The sequence below is a fragment of the Colletotrichum jinshuiense genome, chromosome 2, assembly GCF_051148585.1.
Source record: "Colletotrichum jinshuiense chromosome 2, complete sequence".
Classification (NCBI taxonomy): Eukaryota; Fungi; Ascomycota; class Sordariomycetes; order Glomerellales; family Glomerellaceae; genus Colletotrichum; species Colletotrichum jinshuiense.
The window spans coordinates 4,923,120-4,940,416 of NC_139309.1; the positions used below are offsets into that span (position 1 = coordinate 4,923,120).

General features: G+C 53.2%; 5 protein-coding genes across 5 annotated transcripts; 3 read left to right on the forward strand and 2 right to left on the reverse strand.

Annotated features, from left to right (window-relative positions):
- Positions 1-521: 521 nt before the first annotated feature.
- On the forward strand, positions 522-3,324 carry EsH8_II_001289 (alpha/beta hydrolase; the record flags this gene model as incomplete). The annotated part of the gene is made up of 3 exons (XM_083264587.1): positions 522-599; positions 700-1,749; positions 1,795-3,324. The coding sequence occupies 3 exons, from the start codon at positions 522-524 to the stop codon at positions 3,322-3,324; spliced, it is 2,658 nt and encodes an 885-aa protein (XP_083121909.1).
- Positions 3,325-3,627: 303 nt separating this feature from the next.
- EsH8_II_001290 (mitochondrial 54S ribosomal protein mL41) lies at positions 3,628-4,061 on the reverse strand (the record flags this gene model as incomplete). Its single annotated transcript, XM_083264588.1, has 2 exons — positions 3,628-3,747; positions 3,870-4,061. 2 exons carry the CDS (start codon positions 4,059-4,061, stop codon positions 3,628-3,630), a joined length of 312 nt encoding a protein of 103 aa, XP_083121910.1.
- Positions 4,062-4,950: 889 nt separating this feature from the next.
- Positions 4,951-6,509, forward strand: EsH8_II_001291 (DUF1479 domain-containing protein; the record flags this gene model as incomplete). Its single annotated transcript, XM_083264589.1, has 3 exons — positions 4,951-5,604; positions 5,657-5,863; positions 5,928-6,509. The coding sequence occupies 3 exons, from the start codon at positions 4,951-4,953 to the stop codon at positions 6,507-6,509; spliced, it is 1,443 nt and encodes a 480-aa protein (XP_083121911.1).
- A 1,770-nt stretch (positions 6,510-8,279) lies between these two features.
- On the reverse strand, positions 8,280-10,409 carry EsH8_II_001292 (cation diffusion facilitator family transporter; the record flags this gene model as incomplete). The annotated part of the gene is made up of 8 exons (XM_083264590.1): positions 8,280-8,476; positions 8,531-8,648; positions 8,697-8,945; positions 8,998-9,153; positions 9,350-9,427; positions 9,487-9,513; positions 9,570-10,072; positions 10,364-10,409. 8 exons carry the CDS (start codon positions 10,407-10,409, stop codon positions 8,280-8,282), a joined length of 1,374 nt encoding a protein of 457 aa, XP_083121912.1.
- Positions 10,410-13,226: 2,817 nt separating this feature from the next.
- EsH8_II_001293 (Zinc/iron permease) lies at positions 13,227-14,767 on the forward strand (the record flags this gene model as incomplete). The annotated part of the gene is made up of 6 exons (XM_083264591.1): positions 13,227-13,317; positions 13,375-13,401; positions 13,460-13,575; positions 13,625-14,487; positions 14,547-14,674; positions 14,733-14,767. The coding sequence occupies 6 exons, from the start codon at positions 13,227-13,229 to the stop codon at positions 14,765-14,767; spliced, it is 1,260 nt and encodes a 419-aa protein (XP_083121913.1).
- Between the last annotated feature and the right edge of the window lie 2,530 nt (positions 14,768-17,297).

The following is a 17,297-nucleotide window of genomic DNA, read 5'->3' on the forward strand; positions in this document are numbered from 1 at the left end:
TTGGACGCTGTGTGGGGCATTCGGATCCCGCATTTAGGTCGGTCTACCTAACCTACCTAGGCAGGGTCTTGTGCGGAACGCTGAGATTGGCTGCCAAATGCGTGAGTGATGCCCGCTGGCTGAAATACGCTTCACCTAGGGTAAATTGAGCTTGCTTTCCCGGAAACTCACGAAATAACCCAAATTAAATTTCCAAAATCTTATTACCAAACTTTGGGCTTAATTTGGTGCCAGTTTTTTGGCTACCCGGTGCCCCGGGCGCCCGTGACGAAGCATGGTCGTTGTCCCGGTCCAGGACCTGGCGGACATTATCATCCACTTGGTCGCTGCAGTGATGTCATCGGTCCCCTATTCCGGCACTCAGCTCTGGGGGAGTTTCAGGACCGAATTTCCTCTGTGCTCTTCAGCAACATGATGGTCTGTCCACAAGACTGCACATCATTCGCGAGCTTCAAAAGGCCTGCTAGCTGCCGTCGACGGGGAGGCCTCATTTTCGCCGCTAGCTTCGCCCAGACGTGGCCATGAATCCGCTGAAGCTCAACACCACTTCGGTGTCTCTAGCAGTAACGCCAACCGTCGTCTCCACCCTCTTTTCACATGTAGGATTTCCCCATCCTTTCCCCGGATTGTTTTTGGAGAAGAAACTCGACAGCGATCCGAACGAGACAGCAGAACTCACAAGCGACTGACATTTGCCAGTACCTCAACCGCAAGCCGTTGAAGAAGCGACCGACCGCCCATCTGTCCTACGATGAGGGCCTGCACTTAGTCCGAACTTTCCTAGAGTTCGCTTCCCAACACACTGTTGAGGAGCTACAAGCATTCACGGCTCAATGGGTCCCGCATCCGCAATGGGTCAAGGTCGAGGACGTCGAGATTCCCGAGGAACAGATTGAGAGATCAGCCGGTCTGATTGAGAGGCAGCTGGGGCCTGCCGGCGTCCGGGCTGTCGGCGGCCGCAAATGGTGGAAATGGCGGAAGCCGCAGAGCGCGCTCAAGGCCGAATGGATCGAGATGCGATCCGACTACCACGAGCGGAAGAAGAACGGCGGCGTAACGAAGAGGGTGATGTTTTACGTACACGGCGGAGCCTACTTCTTTGGCAGTGTGGATGAGCATCGGTACCAGATGCAGCGACATGCCCGCAAGCTGAAGGCCAGAGTCTTTGCGCCTAGGTACCGACTGGCGCCACAGTTCCCCTTCCCCTGCGGCTTGCAGGACTGTTTGGCAGCCTATCTCCATCTTCTCACAGTCCAGGATCCCAGTACAATTGTGCTGGCTGGCGATTCAGCAGGCGGTGGAATGGTTTTGTCGATGATGTGCGTCTTGAGGGACCAGGGCATTCCCCTTCCCGCTGGTGCCATCCTCATCAGTCCCTGGGTTGATCTTTCCCACTCGTTTCCCAGCGTCTCGGGGGACAACGGGATGGATTACATCCCGTCTTCTGGCTTTCATCACAAGCCGTCAAGGTCCTGGCCGCCTCCTAATGAAGACGATATGGAGATGATGAAGGAGCAGGCCATCAAGGCACGGGTTGGCAAGGAAAAGAACGCCACTAAGCTTAACACCCTCGAGAAAAAACAGGCGGCACCGATTGCACTGTCATCTAACGATGGAAATGGAACCGATGGGAATGGAGCTGCTCAGAGCAATCCCAGCACCTCTGAAAATGCAGATCCTAGCCAAACAGCCTTGCAATTGTCTGTCACTATCAACGGCAAGCTCACCACGGTGAAGGATCAAATTCAGGTAGGTTCCCTGGTCCTACCTGTTGCCGGATGCTAATGATATTAGATGTACACAACCAATGCCTTGTTATCTCACCCAATGGTTAGCCCTGTGATGCAGCCGACGCTTGGTGGACTCCCGCCATTGCTCATCATGGTCGGAGGCGGCGAGGTTCTGCGTGATGAGCAGATTTACCTTGCACACAAGTGTGCCAATCCTGCCAAGTACCCACCACCGGGTCTCGATGAGGCAGGCTCGGCACAGTTGAAGAAATACAAACCCACCGACGTGCAGCTCCAGGTATGGGATGATCTCTGCCACGTAGCCCCGACACTCAGCTTCACACGACCTGCCAAGTACATGTATCGGGCGATTTCGCAGTTCGGGGCCTGGGCTCTTGCAAGGGCACAACAAACAGAGATAGAAATCTTGGACGATGACGACATTTCCGTGATCTCAAGTTCGGCCTCTGATTCTGACAGTACTCCGCAAGATGGAGAAGAAACACACCCTCCACAACAAGTAGGAAAGGCCGGCATGCCACTGCCTCCATTCAAGAAACACATGATCCGGCAGAGGATCACTACGCGCGGTGTCGTATTTGAACTAGCCCCGGAGTCGGAATTGCCCGGTTGTACCATGAAGTCAGAAGAGGTTGGCGTCGTTCAGCCAACACCGGTTAGAAGATGGCTTGAAACAAAGGCTGCGTGGGACAAGCGATTCTCTAGTGCCAAGGCCAAGGTGCACAAGAGCATTATCAAAGACCTGGGGGATGGCTACATAGATTTTGGCGATGGCGAAAAACCACCGCCCACCGCTTTGGCTGGACGACGGAAGGCGTCAGACGAACTGATTGACAAGAAGAAACACAAGAGCATCGGCCTCGCTCTATGGTCGCTCTGGGGCTCTAAACACGACGAGATGACGGTTGGGAGAGAAAAGAAGGCCGATTTCGAGGCCAAAAGTTCTCTAGCTACGACAAACGGAGGCGAGGGAGCTGGTTCGTCCCAAGATGCTGAGCACCAAGACCCAGCGGCGGTTGATGAACGGCCTGGCAGCAAGCGGCGTATTGTTGTTGATGAACACCAGACATCACAGACCTTCGACTCGCAGACCACAGACTCTCGACTCGCAGGCTCTCAAGCTACAGAAGTGGACGAGACACCGGTCGCTGCTCTCATCGAGAAGAGAAGGGAGCAAGAAAAGCAGAGCGAGGAGGCCGCCACTGGCGCCGGTGGTCTAAGCCCCGACTTCGAACCCGGGACTGGCATAGCAGGCAAACGACCGTTCCTTGATGGCATCGCCTTACCATTTAGCCTTGGCAAGAAAGATGCGGAAACTGCGAGTATGGTGACGCTGATGTCTGGTGGCAGACCAGATAGTCGACCAATCAGCCCCATGCCCCTTCAGAATTACGCGGATCATGAAACCCCTGACGTCGACGAGGCAGCAGTTTCTGAGTCCACTACCCAGGTCCCAGAGAGCCAGAATATCAGACCTCCGGTGGACAAATTTGTTACAGCGGCAGAGGACCTTGCCTTGGCCAATACCATGGGCAAGGAATCGGTTAATGGAAGCGTTGGGCAGACCGCCTGATTATGTTGTACAAAAAGCAGAGCCTAATGCAATACCCGAGTTTGTATTCGTAGTGCGTAGTGATAGTTTTTCTGGCTTAGCCTGCTAATATTTATTTGGATCAAAATGTTAAAGCTTGCAAGGGCTCCGGCACGTGTGAATGTTTTACATATTGTTACAGTGTCGAGGGTATATACAGCTCTTGTACACTCAACCGAGGTTCGCTTTCGCCCCTGTTTGTATTTTTCCAACGCCAATTGATTTTCGTCGTCCACCAGCGGCTCCCTTTTCTTTTATTTGCCCTCCTCCATTCGCATAGTCGCTTTAATCGACACCGTTCTGCTGCTTCCAGTTCTCGAGGTACAGCTTAGGATCGCGCGGGCCCTCTTTCGTCGGGTAGGATCCTCTTACGGGGCGGACAGCCTCGGAAACGAAGGGTGTGAGCTGTGGAGATATGACATCGTCAGAAAAACTTATCCTTCCAATTTCTTGGTTCTCTACTCGGGACTGAGAGGTTTGTCCCGGAGCCAAAGGAGGAAGACAGGGGGGAGAAGAGTAGGACCAACCTTGAAGTCCTTCAAGCCTTCGGGCACGACGTACGTCCGCACCTTGTGCCACTCGATCACGTATCCTCCGAACTTGGTGTGACGACCCATGGCGCCGGTGCGGTTTCCCTTGTAGAAGCCCTTGTTCACATCCTTGGTCGTGAGACGCAGATGCTTGAACTTGAGCACCTGGAGGATGGGTGAGGGTTTCATGGTGGGCGACGGAACGGGACAAGGCTCGGAGTGGTTGTTTCTTGGGAGATGCTCGATCGATCGATTGACCGTGTCTCGTCGTCGATTGGGGGTGGTGGGCTCTCGTGGGGCCCGTCGTCGTGTTCCTCGTCGATTGAGGTCCTGGTGATACGTGATGGCTGATGGTTGTCCCGAAATTTTGGCGATGCGCCGGATTAGAATTCTTCCGCTTACCGTAGGCGCCCCACCTTCTGGCTCCGGCAGTGGCGGCGGGGACACATGCTACCGAATGGGGCACGAATTTGATGGGGCAGTTCGGGGACTCGGTGCCGTTGTGGGTCAACACCCGGGGCAAGAATTCCGGACCGCAGTAATGGAATCGAAAACGAGGCAAGCTAATTGGTATTGCTGTCCATTTAAGCTAACGATTTATCCTAAAAATTAAATAGCTTCGATTTGAGAGGGGAAATAGTGCTTCCCAAAGACCCCGGTGCTCTGTAGCGCCTCTCCCCCCTGGTGGGAGACTACTGTGTAGCGTCTCGAGTATCACAACTCCACTACGTATCGTGCAGGAAGTGTCGTCTCATGAACAGCCCATATAGCCAGTTAAAGGATTGATATACGGTAACGTTACATTTAACCAGTTCAATGCCCAGCTCTCATTGCTTAGGCGGCGACACGCGGAGTCTCCTCTTCTGGACTAGCCCCGTAGAGGTCACCGACCGCCTGCTTACACCTTGGTCGTTCGGGGGCACAAAAGCAGACCTGCCTTGGGATAAATACAAGTTTCGCTAGACTGTGCTTTACAGACTACAATCAGACTATGGACCATGTCTTTTTGGTCACAGTTCGATATTAAGCTGAGGTTGTGAGACCCTGCCTTACTTGGAATCTCTCGACGGTAGCCAATATGGCATGCTCGTTTCCCATGATAAGTCGGATTCAGCACTTTGGTAAACCATCCCGTATCTTCTCTGCGAGATTTGCGTCCATGTCTGCGGCCAATAGGTCAGAAGGCTCCATCGCCAACGCCTTTGTCTCGCTCTCCAAAGGCCAGGTCGAGCTGCCGCCACGGTTTGCTGAACTGAAGCGAGAAATCACAGCCGGAAATGGAGACCTCATCTTGAATAGCTGGCATCGTCTACTTCGTCATATACAGCTGAAAACAATCCCGCGTATTGCCCAGTTCTCTTCTTCTGCTGTCCCTGAGGTTCAGTTTGAAGACATCAAGAAGAACGGGGGCGGCCTACCCGATCAGGCGAAGGAGCTGTTAAAAGATTGCGGTACTATCGTGGTTCGCAGTTTGGTCCCAGAACATATGGCGCTGCAATGGAAACAGTCCGTCCGAGATTATGTCCATACCAACCCATCAACTAAGGGGTTCCCGGCCGATAATATCCAAGTCTACGAACTGTACTGGACCAGAGCTCAACTCGAGGCGAGATCGCATGAGAATATGATGATTACACAAACTGCTCTCAACAAAGTATGGAAAAAGCATGCCGACGATAGGGTAGTGTTGGCTGAACCAGTCGCATACTGCGACAGGCTGCGAATAAGGACAGTAAGCAGGCGACTGCAAAACACGCACATTGCTTTCCTGACCCCAGACTTAGCCAGGTGATAAATCCTTCAATCTTGGACCACACCTAGATGGTGGCTCCATAGAGCGGTGGGAAGACCCCGAATATCGGAAATGTTACGCCGACATCTTGCAGGGTCGTTGGGAGGAGCATGATGCTTGGGATGTTGGCCCCAGACTGAAAGCAAATTTCGACATGTACAGCGGACCGGGAGGGTGTTCTGCGTTCCGTTCTTATCAGGTGAGTACGCCTTATGTCTGGGAAGTGAATCTAGACACTATCTGAGCGCGCTGACAACAATCAGGGATGGCTCTCGCTTTCGGACTGTGCTCCTACCAACGGCACGCTTCGAGTTCTTCCCGACCTGAGGGCTTCTACTGCCTACACTCTGCTCCGGCCCTTTGTAACACAGGTTGGTGGGAATTGGGCTTTGGACACGAGCCCCGTCTTCCACGGGGCAGCCATGGGCGCCGGCCAGGAACTTCTACCCCAACAACATTCTCACCTCAGCCCTCATGGGTTCGTATCGATACCTGCAGTGCGGCCGGGGGACGCGGTGTTCTGGCACTGCGATGTCGCGCACATGGTCGAGAGCTCCCACCTTGGCGACAGGGACGCAAGCGTTATCTACATCCCCGTGGTTCCTCTTTGTGACACAAACATCATGTATCTCAAACGCCAGCGGGAGAACTTCCTCGAGGGCCGGCCTCCGCCAGACTTCCCCGGGGGCTTGGGCGAGTCGCAGCACGTCGGGAGGGGGACGGTTGATGACTTGTGCGAGGCCGGTAAGCGAGCCATGGGGTGCCATGCCTTTGATTCTAGCAATGCGTCCACTCCTGGAGAGAAAGCGGCGTACGAGTTTGCAGACAAGACGTTAGGGATTTGATAAGTGGTTGGTTACAGATGGCTCGCTGGCTTCCTTCATAGCCTCATCCATTCCTTGTCTTTGTAACCCGCAACTGGGCTATCGCATTCGATGAAGGATGTGTCAGAGTTACTCTACCCGGTCTGTTGCGGATACACATGGTCATAGTCACCAGCCTTACTACCCACAAGAGTATGTAACGAACCTGCTCCGCTCAGATGCTTTCCTCTGGGGAGTAAATCATACTTCTCCACTTGGTGGATATGGTACTGTTTCAGGGGGCGCCGCCGGCATCCTACTTGTACATTCTGCAACATGAATCACTTTTGTCCACCGAAGAATTTCCAGTAATATGAGAAGTTTTGGAAGGAATCGGGGCCCTGGAGACGACACCGAGCAAGATATATCAGGTAGTCATAAATCCACTTTCTAAACATCGCAGCCCATCTGCCCCAAGCACTCACGTCCCTTGAGGTACACTATCCCACGTAATACTGTTATCAGGAAAGTGTGAGTGCTCGAACATATGGGTATATTATGAGTCTAGACTTGTGTGGACGAGGAAAATCGACCTCATGAACAGAGTCAATCTCCAAATCATGCTCGCTTGTATTTGTCACAAACCTCTGAAAAATTGGCCACTTTGGGAATTTGGACGTGTTGTTGAGCTGGAATACGGCACTCGCCCCAAACACTTACACGAAGACGATCGAACAACGTTAGGACCCGAACAGTGGCGCCAGGGACGAAGCATGGTTTCAATAACAACTCGTATAAGTTAATAAACTAGATGCGTCGATTGTCAGAAGAAGCGTTGGGCAGACTGAGTCCTCGTATCCGAAACCCAGAACAACATCAAAGACAAACACCAAGGGCCTTGACGCTTCTGACTAGAAAGAAGCCGATCCTCTTAATAGCCGGTGGACCTGAAAGTTTGACCAGATTGCTAGTACCTGATATCTTAAATTTGATGATCGGTGTTGTGTTCTAAGAAATTGAATGTGGCAGTGTCCCCAGGACCAAGACAAGCACGTCCCTTCGTCCCACCATGCCTCATCCCCCCCGATCTTTCCCGTGCTCCTCCCATGCGCTACTCCGCCAAGCCAAGACTGGGGTTGAGGGGGGAAGACGCGTAGCCAAGACATGTATGTTGAAGAGAGCTACGGCATGCCAAAACCGCTTGGCTGTGCCGTCTCATACTGCTTCGGCTGCCAAGTCTGTCGCTCACCTGGCAATCAGAGAAGAGATGCCTGACAAAGTCGCACTTAACGCAACACTCATCACGCCAAGTGCTACAAGGAACACTTACACCGCCACCTCTTGAGAGTTGACAAAAATACCATCGTGGTTACTAACGAGCAAGCGCTTCAGATGTGCTTGGGGGATCTGGGCATGCATGACGTGTCCTGGCCACGTCGGCGGCTTTCGCAAGCTAAGCCATTACTTTGTGTCGTGATATTTCGTCCATCTCTGCAGCAAGCACCATCTGCCGTGCCCATCTTCGTTTCAAGTCGCGCCGAAGCCGCTCCGCCAGCGGGACTAGTGGATATCATCGTGGGCTCCACGGCGGCAGTTGCAGAAGCGTCCCGCTAGTTCCCGTCTGGCCCCGTCGTTGTGGGCCCATGCCGAAACGTTGGCCAACCCACCATTGCTGCAACGATATCGTGGAGATTGATGGAATAAATTATACAATACTGCGGCCCAAACGCCAAGTATCTTGTCCCTGCCTCTTTTTCCCTTTTCCCTTTATTGCTCAAACGATCCCTCTTCAACGTCCATCCCTCCTTGCCATCATGCTGGATTTGGGTCACTCGAGATCTCGGCTTCACTCGCTCGAGCGGTGTCCTTCTTCGTCCTCAACAGAATGTCTTTCAGCGTTCTCTTGGGCTTTTTCTCCTTCTCTTCATGAGGCGATTTATGCTCGGTTGAGACATTATGCACGTCTTCCCAATCAACATGGACAAAGGCTCTCTCTACGTCCGAGAGGCCTATAAGAAACCGTCAGTTACGACCCGGTCAAATACCACAGCACGGACACTCACCTTCAACCTTTCGCTGCAGCTCCTGCGAGACATCGTGAGAGATTCTGAGAGGAGTGGACTCGTCCATGACAATGTCAATTTCCACGTAGTACCTCTGGCCAGCATGGTACGCTCGGCACTGCTTACAGTCAGACAATTTCCACACAGTTGGCAATGTACATCTTACAGTGTCGACCTTAAGAATCCGAGTGTCATGGGTCATGGACATGTAAACCAGCTTGGCGACAAATTCCCTTGGCGCCGACTTTCCGACAAGTAGCCATACCTGGTCGAATGCGTTGGAGACCCAAGAGAACAGAATGAGCAGTGCAATGCAGATGGCACCGATAGGGTCCAGGTACCAGACGAATCGGTCTCCAACAACAGACATTATCAAGCCGAAGCTATTCACGACGATGTCATTGCGGTGGTCGATCTACGCTTCTATTAGCGGGTGTCGTCCGAACGTGCAGAAGGGATGGCCGTACGAAAAAGACATGCACCGAGGGATACTTCCGGTATGTGAAGCAATACACCATCAAGGTTGCCTTGGCAAATATTGCCACGCCCACAATGACGATAGGGATGATGTGCAGTTCTTCAGACGACCGGCTGCCCTCGCCAAGCGCTCGGCCTGACTCGACCTGCACCCCAGATCAGCGTCTCAAACGAATAAGCCGCGATAGACTTGGCAAACCCTACCAGCAATTGGATGGCGACAGTGGTCATCAGAGCACAGAACAAGATGATGCCAATCGTCTCAATCCTGGTCCGTCCCTAACTCCGCTTGGCTGTCAAATCCTGGAAAATACCTCGCCAAGGTGTCGCGGCAAAACTCACCACCGGATACTTGTAGACACTCGGCCGGGCGGCCATTCTCGAGGTAATGAGCATCACAAAGGATGAGACAAGATCCATCTGGGCATCTTTTGGTCAGCCTCTACAATCATGCCTCACCAAGGGAAAAGTTTACTAACAAAGGCATCGGCTGCAGTGGCGAACAGCTGTGTTTCACGAGTTAACAGAGTCTGTGAGCGCCGGGAACCAGGTGCATGCTTACCGATAGAGACCCAGTCGAGACTGCAGCATAGAGTTGGATAATGAACAGGCAAAAGTTGACGGTGAAGGAAGCGTTGACGGCGAACTTGATCTTGGGGCCCATCCGCGCATCTTCGGCGACCTGCTGTCTTTCCTCGTCCTCTGCACCAAGGAATTGGTCAATGAGGCTGTTCTGTCTATTGTAGAACTTTTTGAGTTTCCTCTTGTTCCCCTTGGGGTGCTCGATGGCCATCTGCTTCTTGGAGACATTTTCACGACGGTGTCGGCCAAAGTCGTAGGGATCCGGCCGGTAGAATGTGTCGACGGTGGAAGCGTCCGCCCCATCAACGTTGGAGTACGGGTCCCTAGAGGAGGTCCTGACGACCTCGGTCTTGTTGGTTATGTCATTCGAAGTGGAAAGGAAGTGACCTTCGGGCCTAGCTTTGTCGTCTGTGCCAGAGACCGGAGCTGGTGAGATGTCTGTGTTGTCTTGGAGGTGTCCGTTGACTTCATTCTTGGCTTCACCTTTCGGATCACTTTTCAGTCTACTGACAGAGGTGTCTCGATCTAGTGTGACTGATGCAACTGGTGTGGCTGGACCAACAGTCAGCGGGGACCGGCTTATTGCAAAGTGAGATGAGGCAGTGGCAAGTGGTGGTCAGTGGGCAAGGAAAGCCGATGCGAGCAGCAGTTGCGCATTTCATCCAGGATGTGATGAACAAGCAAGCTGGGGAGAAGTGAGGCAAGGTGAGGCGGGCAAGGCGAGGGTGAGGGGAGGGGGTAGCCAAGTAGGAGAATGAGCCGAAACCCACGTACTGGACGATGGTTGGATGGCGTCTCGAGACTCGCGTGGAGTTTGCATTTTGGGAATTATTGAGCTGGGTTTGTTCTTGGTGGATGGAAAGGTTGAAGAATACAATGATACAATTTGAGAGTGGTGGTCGTATATTAAACAGCCACAGAAATCTATGCCTTCTTCATGTCATAGTACCCCCCCAGAAATGTCTGGGAGAGGTAGCCGGCTACAAGCCAGCCCCTTACGTCGTCGACTAATAGTAAGCTCGTTGTCAGAGGCCTTGCCTCAATGCATATTGATGGGCTAGACCACGAGAGGGCGAAACGAAACCCTGGACAATGACAAAAAGATTCAAGATTGGGTGTCTCTAGGAGGCATTCCCGGCGGTTTCCCGCCAGGGCTACTCCACCGTTCCTCCATTGAGCGGGTGGTGATCACTCACGAGGTTCGTCGGTCAGGGGGCACCTATTTACGTCTTCCCGGTCATGTCTAGCTGTACCGGGTAGGCTTGAAAGTGTAAGCGAGGGCCATTGGCTGCCGGCAAGCGCAGTCGAGAGAATCATATATCATAATTGAGCCTGGCTTGCAGAAGAAGTGGCAGAGACATCCCTGGCAAAGCCAGCAAGATGCTGCGAAAGCGTTGCATGGCTGACCAGCAGCTTGTGAGGATGATCAGAACGGGGTCCGAGCCAATGCAGCACCGATTGGCCGGGGAGGCGTTTCACGCCGACGGTAGCCCCAGAAGCCGCGTGGGTACACCGAGACAGGAAGCGATGGCGGCTCTGCCAAGAGTTTGGGGGGTGTTACAGACTTTGGGCAAGTTGTAGCTATAGCGTAATCCAAAGCCGCCCGTTGGCTCCTCTGTCTGGCATGAGAATAGGTAGTGGCCATCTCGAGTCTAGAAGGCGCTCGGAACAAGTTGCTTGTTTGTTTCTTCGAAAAGCAAGAATGAACGACAACAAGACACACCGTCTCCACTTTTCGTCGTCTGCAGCTTCTCTTCCTCGTCACTTCTCAACTCTCGCTCGGATGCACCAGGCGCTTTTCAATTTCGATAGCAACAACACGCGGCCCTTCGTCGGTTGGCTTCATCTCTTCCACCCCAGACGCCGAGAGCTCCTCTTTTCCATCAAATCCTTGGCTCACCAGGTTTTACCAACCCTGCCCAGAAACCATTTGTGCGCGACGATTCAAGACTTCTCGGCGCCAGCATGTCATCCCATCCCATTTGTGAGCCCATTCAGAGTCATTCTCACACTCGGACTTCTCATTTTCTCTGCAATGGATTTCAGCCTCCGACTTGAGCCCCGACCTCGACCGTCGCGGTAGCTGTTGACTGTTAGGCAAAACTTGCCCTCGACTATTTGGCCCGCGGAGGCAAGTCCACACGTGAGACACACGAGGAGGAGGCCCAGCGGCGCCCCAGAGGGAAGAAGCGGGCCAGAAGCTGGTGCTACAGTCATTCATCCATACTGATACGGCAGATGCAATGTAGCATCACTAACAATCGCCAACCATCACTGCCGATTCATGGCCAAGCCAAACCGAACGACAAAACACTACCCTTAATGATGGGAAAGGGCACAGGTGTGTCAGCGCTCTTGGCTTGACTCTTGGCCGTCGACGGCTATGCCAAGTCCCGCCGTCTCTTCCCCATCTCTCCGCCCCTAGCGTCCAGCCTCCCCCGCGCTTCTGTGTGGCTACACAGCAGCCTCGCTAGAGTCAATTCGAGTTAAGAATTCTCCGAAAGGCGACCCTTGCCGCAGACCCCGGGAGCCTCCCGTTTCACTCGACCCAATCTTTCGAATGCCGGAGGGAGACCCCATTCGACAACCCACAACCCGCGCCAACATCCCTTCCCGCTTAGCATATACCCGATGGAAGATCGACCGTCGTCTCGTTTTGGATGCTGTTCATCATCAGCCATTATGACTTGTATATGCCAAGCGTGACAAATGTCAAGCTGGCCGCCTCGAACCGGAAGGCCTGGTCGGAATGGCTGCAACTTACCATCCATTGGTTGCCAATTCGTCGCCAACGGTTTCTTGTCTGTCAGGTCGAGCCGGACTCTCAGACTCCTAGTCTCGCCTTCATCGGTAAATCATGCTGTGGCAAACAACATCGGATCCGGATGATTACCGGGGTTAACGATGCTAGAGACAACCTGGGTCTCAGGCACCGCAGCAATTGCAGCATTGAACCGTGGTCGACTTAGCCTACTCTGTATCCTCCTACTCAGCCAAACCCTCGCACCCATGCACACGGCAGCTCTCCACGGTAAACCTTGCTCTCTTTCAGGTCCTCCCGTGTCCCGCCTCCCGCAAGGTGGACGCTAAGGCCATGTCTTCCATCATGAACCCACCAAGGCTTGTCGTCAGCTGCCTTGTCCTTGACAACTTCTTCTATTTCTGAATCGGCTAGGCGGCACATGCCCCACTGTCCCATGTCGACGTTTATTCTTGCCGTGCTTGTCTTCACGCGGGCTGTCATACACGAAGCATATTAAAGCGAGTCGAGCCCGGACTTTGACCAAGACTTTTCTGCTCGCCACAAGAGCGTCTGTTGTCGTTCTATTCTTTAACGTCCGTTTCTTCCTTCCGTTTTTCCTTTAATCCTGTCCACTCCTTTCCCCTTGCCCTCCAGAATACGACAGCGGGGATTATTTCGACATTTCGTCTGTTCTCTTACTGAAGCTGCGGGACAGCTTCTTATGTCCCCATTGTTTTCTGTCGCTTTCGTTCTTCAAATGAGTCCTTGTTTGTAGGCGGCCCTGGAAATTTTGGCTGCCCTAACTTTCTCAACTCTCCTTCTCTTTTTATTTCGGGGCTACCAATCAAGTAGTAGCCCTTTTGTTACGGCAATAACCAATTTTTTTTAATCGAGATGGATGGAATGACAGAAGCCAAGCCGCAATGCGGCGGTGGCAACAAGGGCGGTAGCGAATATGATGTCGGGCTACACGTCGCCGGTCTCTGTAAGCTCGAGCCAGCGAGACACCGTGACACCGATCAATTTGGCTAACTTGGCATAGTTTTGGTCTTGGCTTTTTCGATCTTTGGTACGCAGAACATGCGATGGATATCCCGTGGGTTGAAGTACTAACTGAGTGTGTTCAGGCGCTGGATTTCCCGTGGTTGCCAAGAAGGTCAAGTGGATGAAAGTCCCTCCCAAGGTCTTCTTCGCATGCAAGCACTTTGGTACTGGCGTGCTCATCGCAACAGCTTTTGTTCATGTAAGTGCATCGTCTCGCCTCGACAGCACAGTTGACTTACACGGCACAGCTTCTACCAACAGCCTTCGGCAGCCTCACGAACCCCTGCCTCCCGGACCTCTTCACCAAGGATTACCCGCCGCTGCCCGGCGCGATCATGATGGCTTCCATGTTCCTTCTGTTTACCGTCGAAATGTGGATCAACTCCAAGGTGGGCGGCCACTCTCACGGAGGTCCTACGGGCGACGTAATGCATTCGCATGCTCATGGCCCGGCCCAAGTCGCGCCACAACCGACGCGCTACACCTCAAGCAGCTTCGACGCCGAAGTTGACAGCATCGACTTTGAGAAGCAGTTTGCCAAGCGAGCATATGACGAGAAGCTTCAGGAGAGCGCCCTTGGCGTGCCACCCGCAAACCCCCTGTCTGACTCCGACATGCCCCCTTGGTTCGTCGTCTTCTACGAGCAGTACGTGCGTCACCGTATGGAGATGATGAACATGGTCACTCTGGCCCAGGAGAAGCAGTCATCGCAAGTTGCCGTAGCGGAAGTCAAGGAGGAAGATCCGTTCTATGATGCCGAGGGCCAGCAGGTTGACCCCGCCGTATATCGCAAAATGTCCCTCAACATTACCATGCTCGAAGGCGGCATCCTGTTTCACTCCGTATTTGTTGGCATGACGATTTCCATCACCGTTGACGGCTTCATTGTCCTTCTCGTTGCCATCTTGTTCCACCAGATGTTTGAAGGACTTGGTCTGGGATCCCGTATTGCCGCTGTTCCGTATCCCAAGGGCAGCATCCGCCCCTGGGTGCTGGTCGTTGCGTTTGGTACCACGGCTCCCATCGGACAAGCCATCGGTCTGGCCACGAGAGCCACATACGATCCCGACAGTGCCTTCGGCCTCATCATCGTCGGTGTTTTCAATGCCATGTGAGTGGAAGTCCTTTTTTAATAGTGGGCTATGATGGAGCTTGGCTAATCCGATACAGTTCTTCCGGTCTGCTCCTCTACGCTGCCCTGGTCGACCTTTTGGCTGAGGATTTCCTCTCCGAGGAGGCCAACCGCCTTCTTAGCACAAAGGACAAGATCACTGCCTTCTGCTACGTTCTTGCCGGAGGTCAGTAAACCTGCACTCCTCAACTTGTTTTATTGCGGTGCTAACCTTTTTTATTTAGCGGCGGGTATGTCAATTGTCGGTATCTTCGCCTAAGCCTTGACCAATACAAACTTGGGAATGTCTCTTCCCACCCACCATCCTTCCCCATTTCCTCGTCATTTTCTCTCACGGCGGACCCAGACCACCCACCCTCTCAGCCCAACTAAGCTGGCGACTGTTTTCCGCCCCCAGGAACCCGAGGCGTGCGAAAGGCGCAACAAAGATCGCGCTCGACGGGGCTATGATAGCAGAGAAATCCAACGCTCGTTATCCTTCACTGCTGCGCCAGGTTTTGCCATGCAAACCTGCGAAGGAATGGACTGTTTTGGTTACCTGCAGCATCTGTCACAAAATCTACCACGTTCTTTATTCTTGCAATCATCTTCCCCGAAGCAGTGTGCTGCCGGGAACCTCTTGTACAATAGTAGTGATGCGGTGTGTGGTTCCGTCATCCCAACAAAGCATTATCGGTGCATACCTGCATCGGGAAACATTGTTTTGGGGAATTCGGAGGAGGGCCTCCCTATATGAGCGCCCCCATGTTGTAAGTTAATATTATTAAAGGGCACGCATCATTTACGAGTCTCACGACATCATAGAGAGAGTGGAAATGAACATCATCATGTACTATAGAATCTGCCACACCCCGGAAAACAGGGTCGGCGAAAAGTAACTAGATTGCACCAATGTCACAAACAATGTCACAACGTATCGTCATATTCATCTCTGAAGCGCTGGACTTCTGCAACCAAAACCTTCCTTTCCAGTGCCGTCTCCAAAGTGGAATTGTAAGCAGCTATGTAACAGCGGACGGTCATTTCTGGACACCAAAAGTCCGACCGGAGGCCGTCAAACGTAGCCGTGCCTACGGCTTGACACTAGTTACAGAAAGCAAAATATGAAGAAAAAAAAGGGACGAAAGGGAACAGAGAAGGGGGGTTAAATAACCGAAGAGGTGCTCGATTAGGTTTTTTTCCCCCAGACTTCTGGGCGTCTGAAATGTAGTAGCTGCGACGCGATAGAGGGGAAGAAAGACGAGATGCCAAGCGGAGAGACGTGAAGATGGAGGGCTGGGCAGGAAGTAGAAGAAGAAGGACGAAGCGATGTCGAGAAAAGGTCTGGGCGACGCCGGCGAAGGGACGACCCGTGTGGCACGAGTTTGAAAACTGGAAGAACAAAAAGGAAATCTGTCAAGGTGCCTAACGCCTAACACGCCAACCAGTCCTTGGTTTCTCTTTCTTTCTTATTCCCTCCCCCCTTTTGACGTGGGAAGATTGTTTTGCACACCTCGGCCGGACTTTGACCTGCAGGGCGCTCCCGTTTCTTTCCCGTTTGCCCTGCGCCGGGCCGAACGGGGCTGCGGGCCACGAGTAAGGGGCTAGGGTGTTATGATTTAACCATGTATTGTATAAGGTTATTACACGGGCCGGAGTATTAGCAGTGAAGGGGCGAGGGGGGCAGCGGGAGGAGGTGCGAAATGATGCAGGCGCAGAGCCTCCCGCGAGACTACTGCAAGGGATACATGACCACCACCCATGCGTCCTTGCAAGACTGCAGGATCTGCCGCTGCATGGCTTACATCGTACATGCAGCGCAGCAGGGTTGTCGAGGGGGGTTGCTGAAGACTGGGTTGATTGGTGTGTGAGTTTTGCGGCTATTAATAGCACATCTGCAATGCCCTCTCAGAGCGTCGAGGAGGAACGAGTAGGGAGTGAGGGGGGGTGGCAAGACTCCAGACGAATGAGGGGGACAGGGACAGGCAGACAGGGGGGAGTGAATGCGGACGTGAGGGAGGGTAGTTCGGGTAGGAGGGGGGGGGGGGAGGGGCAGGTAAGGGGAAGAATGGAAGGTACCGCGGTACAACAGAGAGAAAAGAAGACGCAAAGTTCGCGACTTTTGTAAATGCGAGGGATGACGGAGGTTCTAGAAGTTTGGTTCTTGGTGTTTCCTGTTGTCTCTCGATGCACAGGCGCCATCCCAACCTCTCTCACCCTTGAAGTGCGCCATCTGCGGGAAGCACTGACTGACGCTATAGCAATCGCACGCAAGTGCCGACCTTATTTCCGTGCTCGTAGTCTTGGACTCAAATCAATCTGGGAGAGGAGAGAAGGCACCGAAGATCGGCAGGTTGGCAAGACGATGCGACTTCAGCAAGAAACGGATATGATGCCAAGGCTGTCAAAAAAGGACTTTGGTTCGCTGCGCGCCCGGGGTTGAGACCTTTTGGTTACAGAAAGAAAAGAAGAAAACAAGAGGGAAAAGAATCAGGGCGAAAACGTTCATGGAACATGGAAGGAGGAAAAGAGCTGCCGGCCGGGGTTGGATGAGCGATGACACGGCCGTGCGCTGCATCCGTTGTTCGGTTTTGGTCGGGCTTGAGGATCACACCCCCCACCCCCAAAGTGAGGTCAGGCGAGAAAGTCGACGAGGTTGTTTTGGGGAGATCGGGGTGTGTATCAGACCCCGGGCGGCACAGAATGGCTCCTTGACAAAAGTAAAGAGAAAACAACCCTTTGGTGCTGGGTCTGATGGCCGCCCATTGGACACCGGAACTGCACGCGGGCCGCTTATACATGCGCACGCG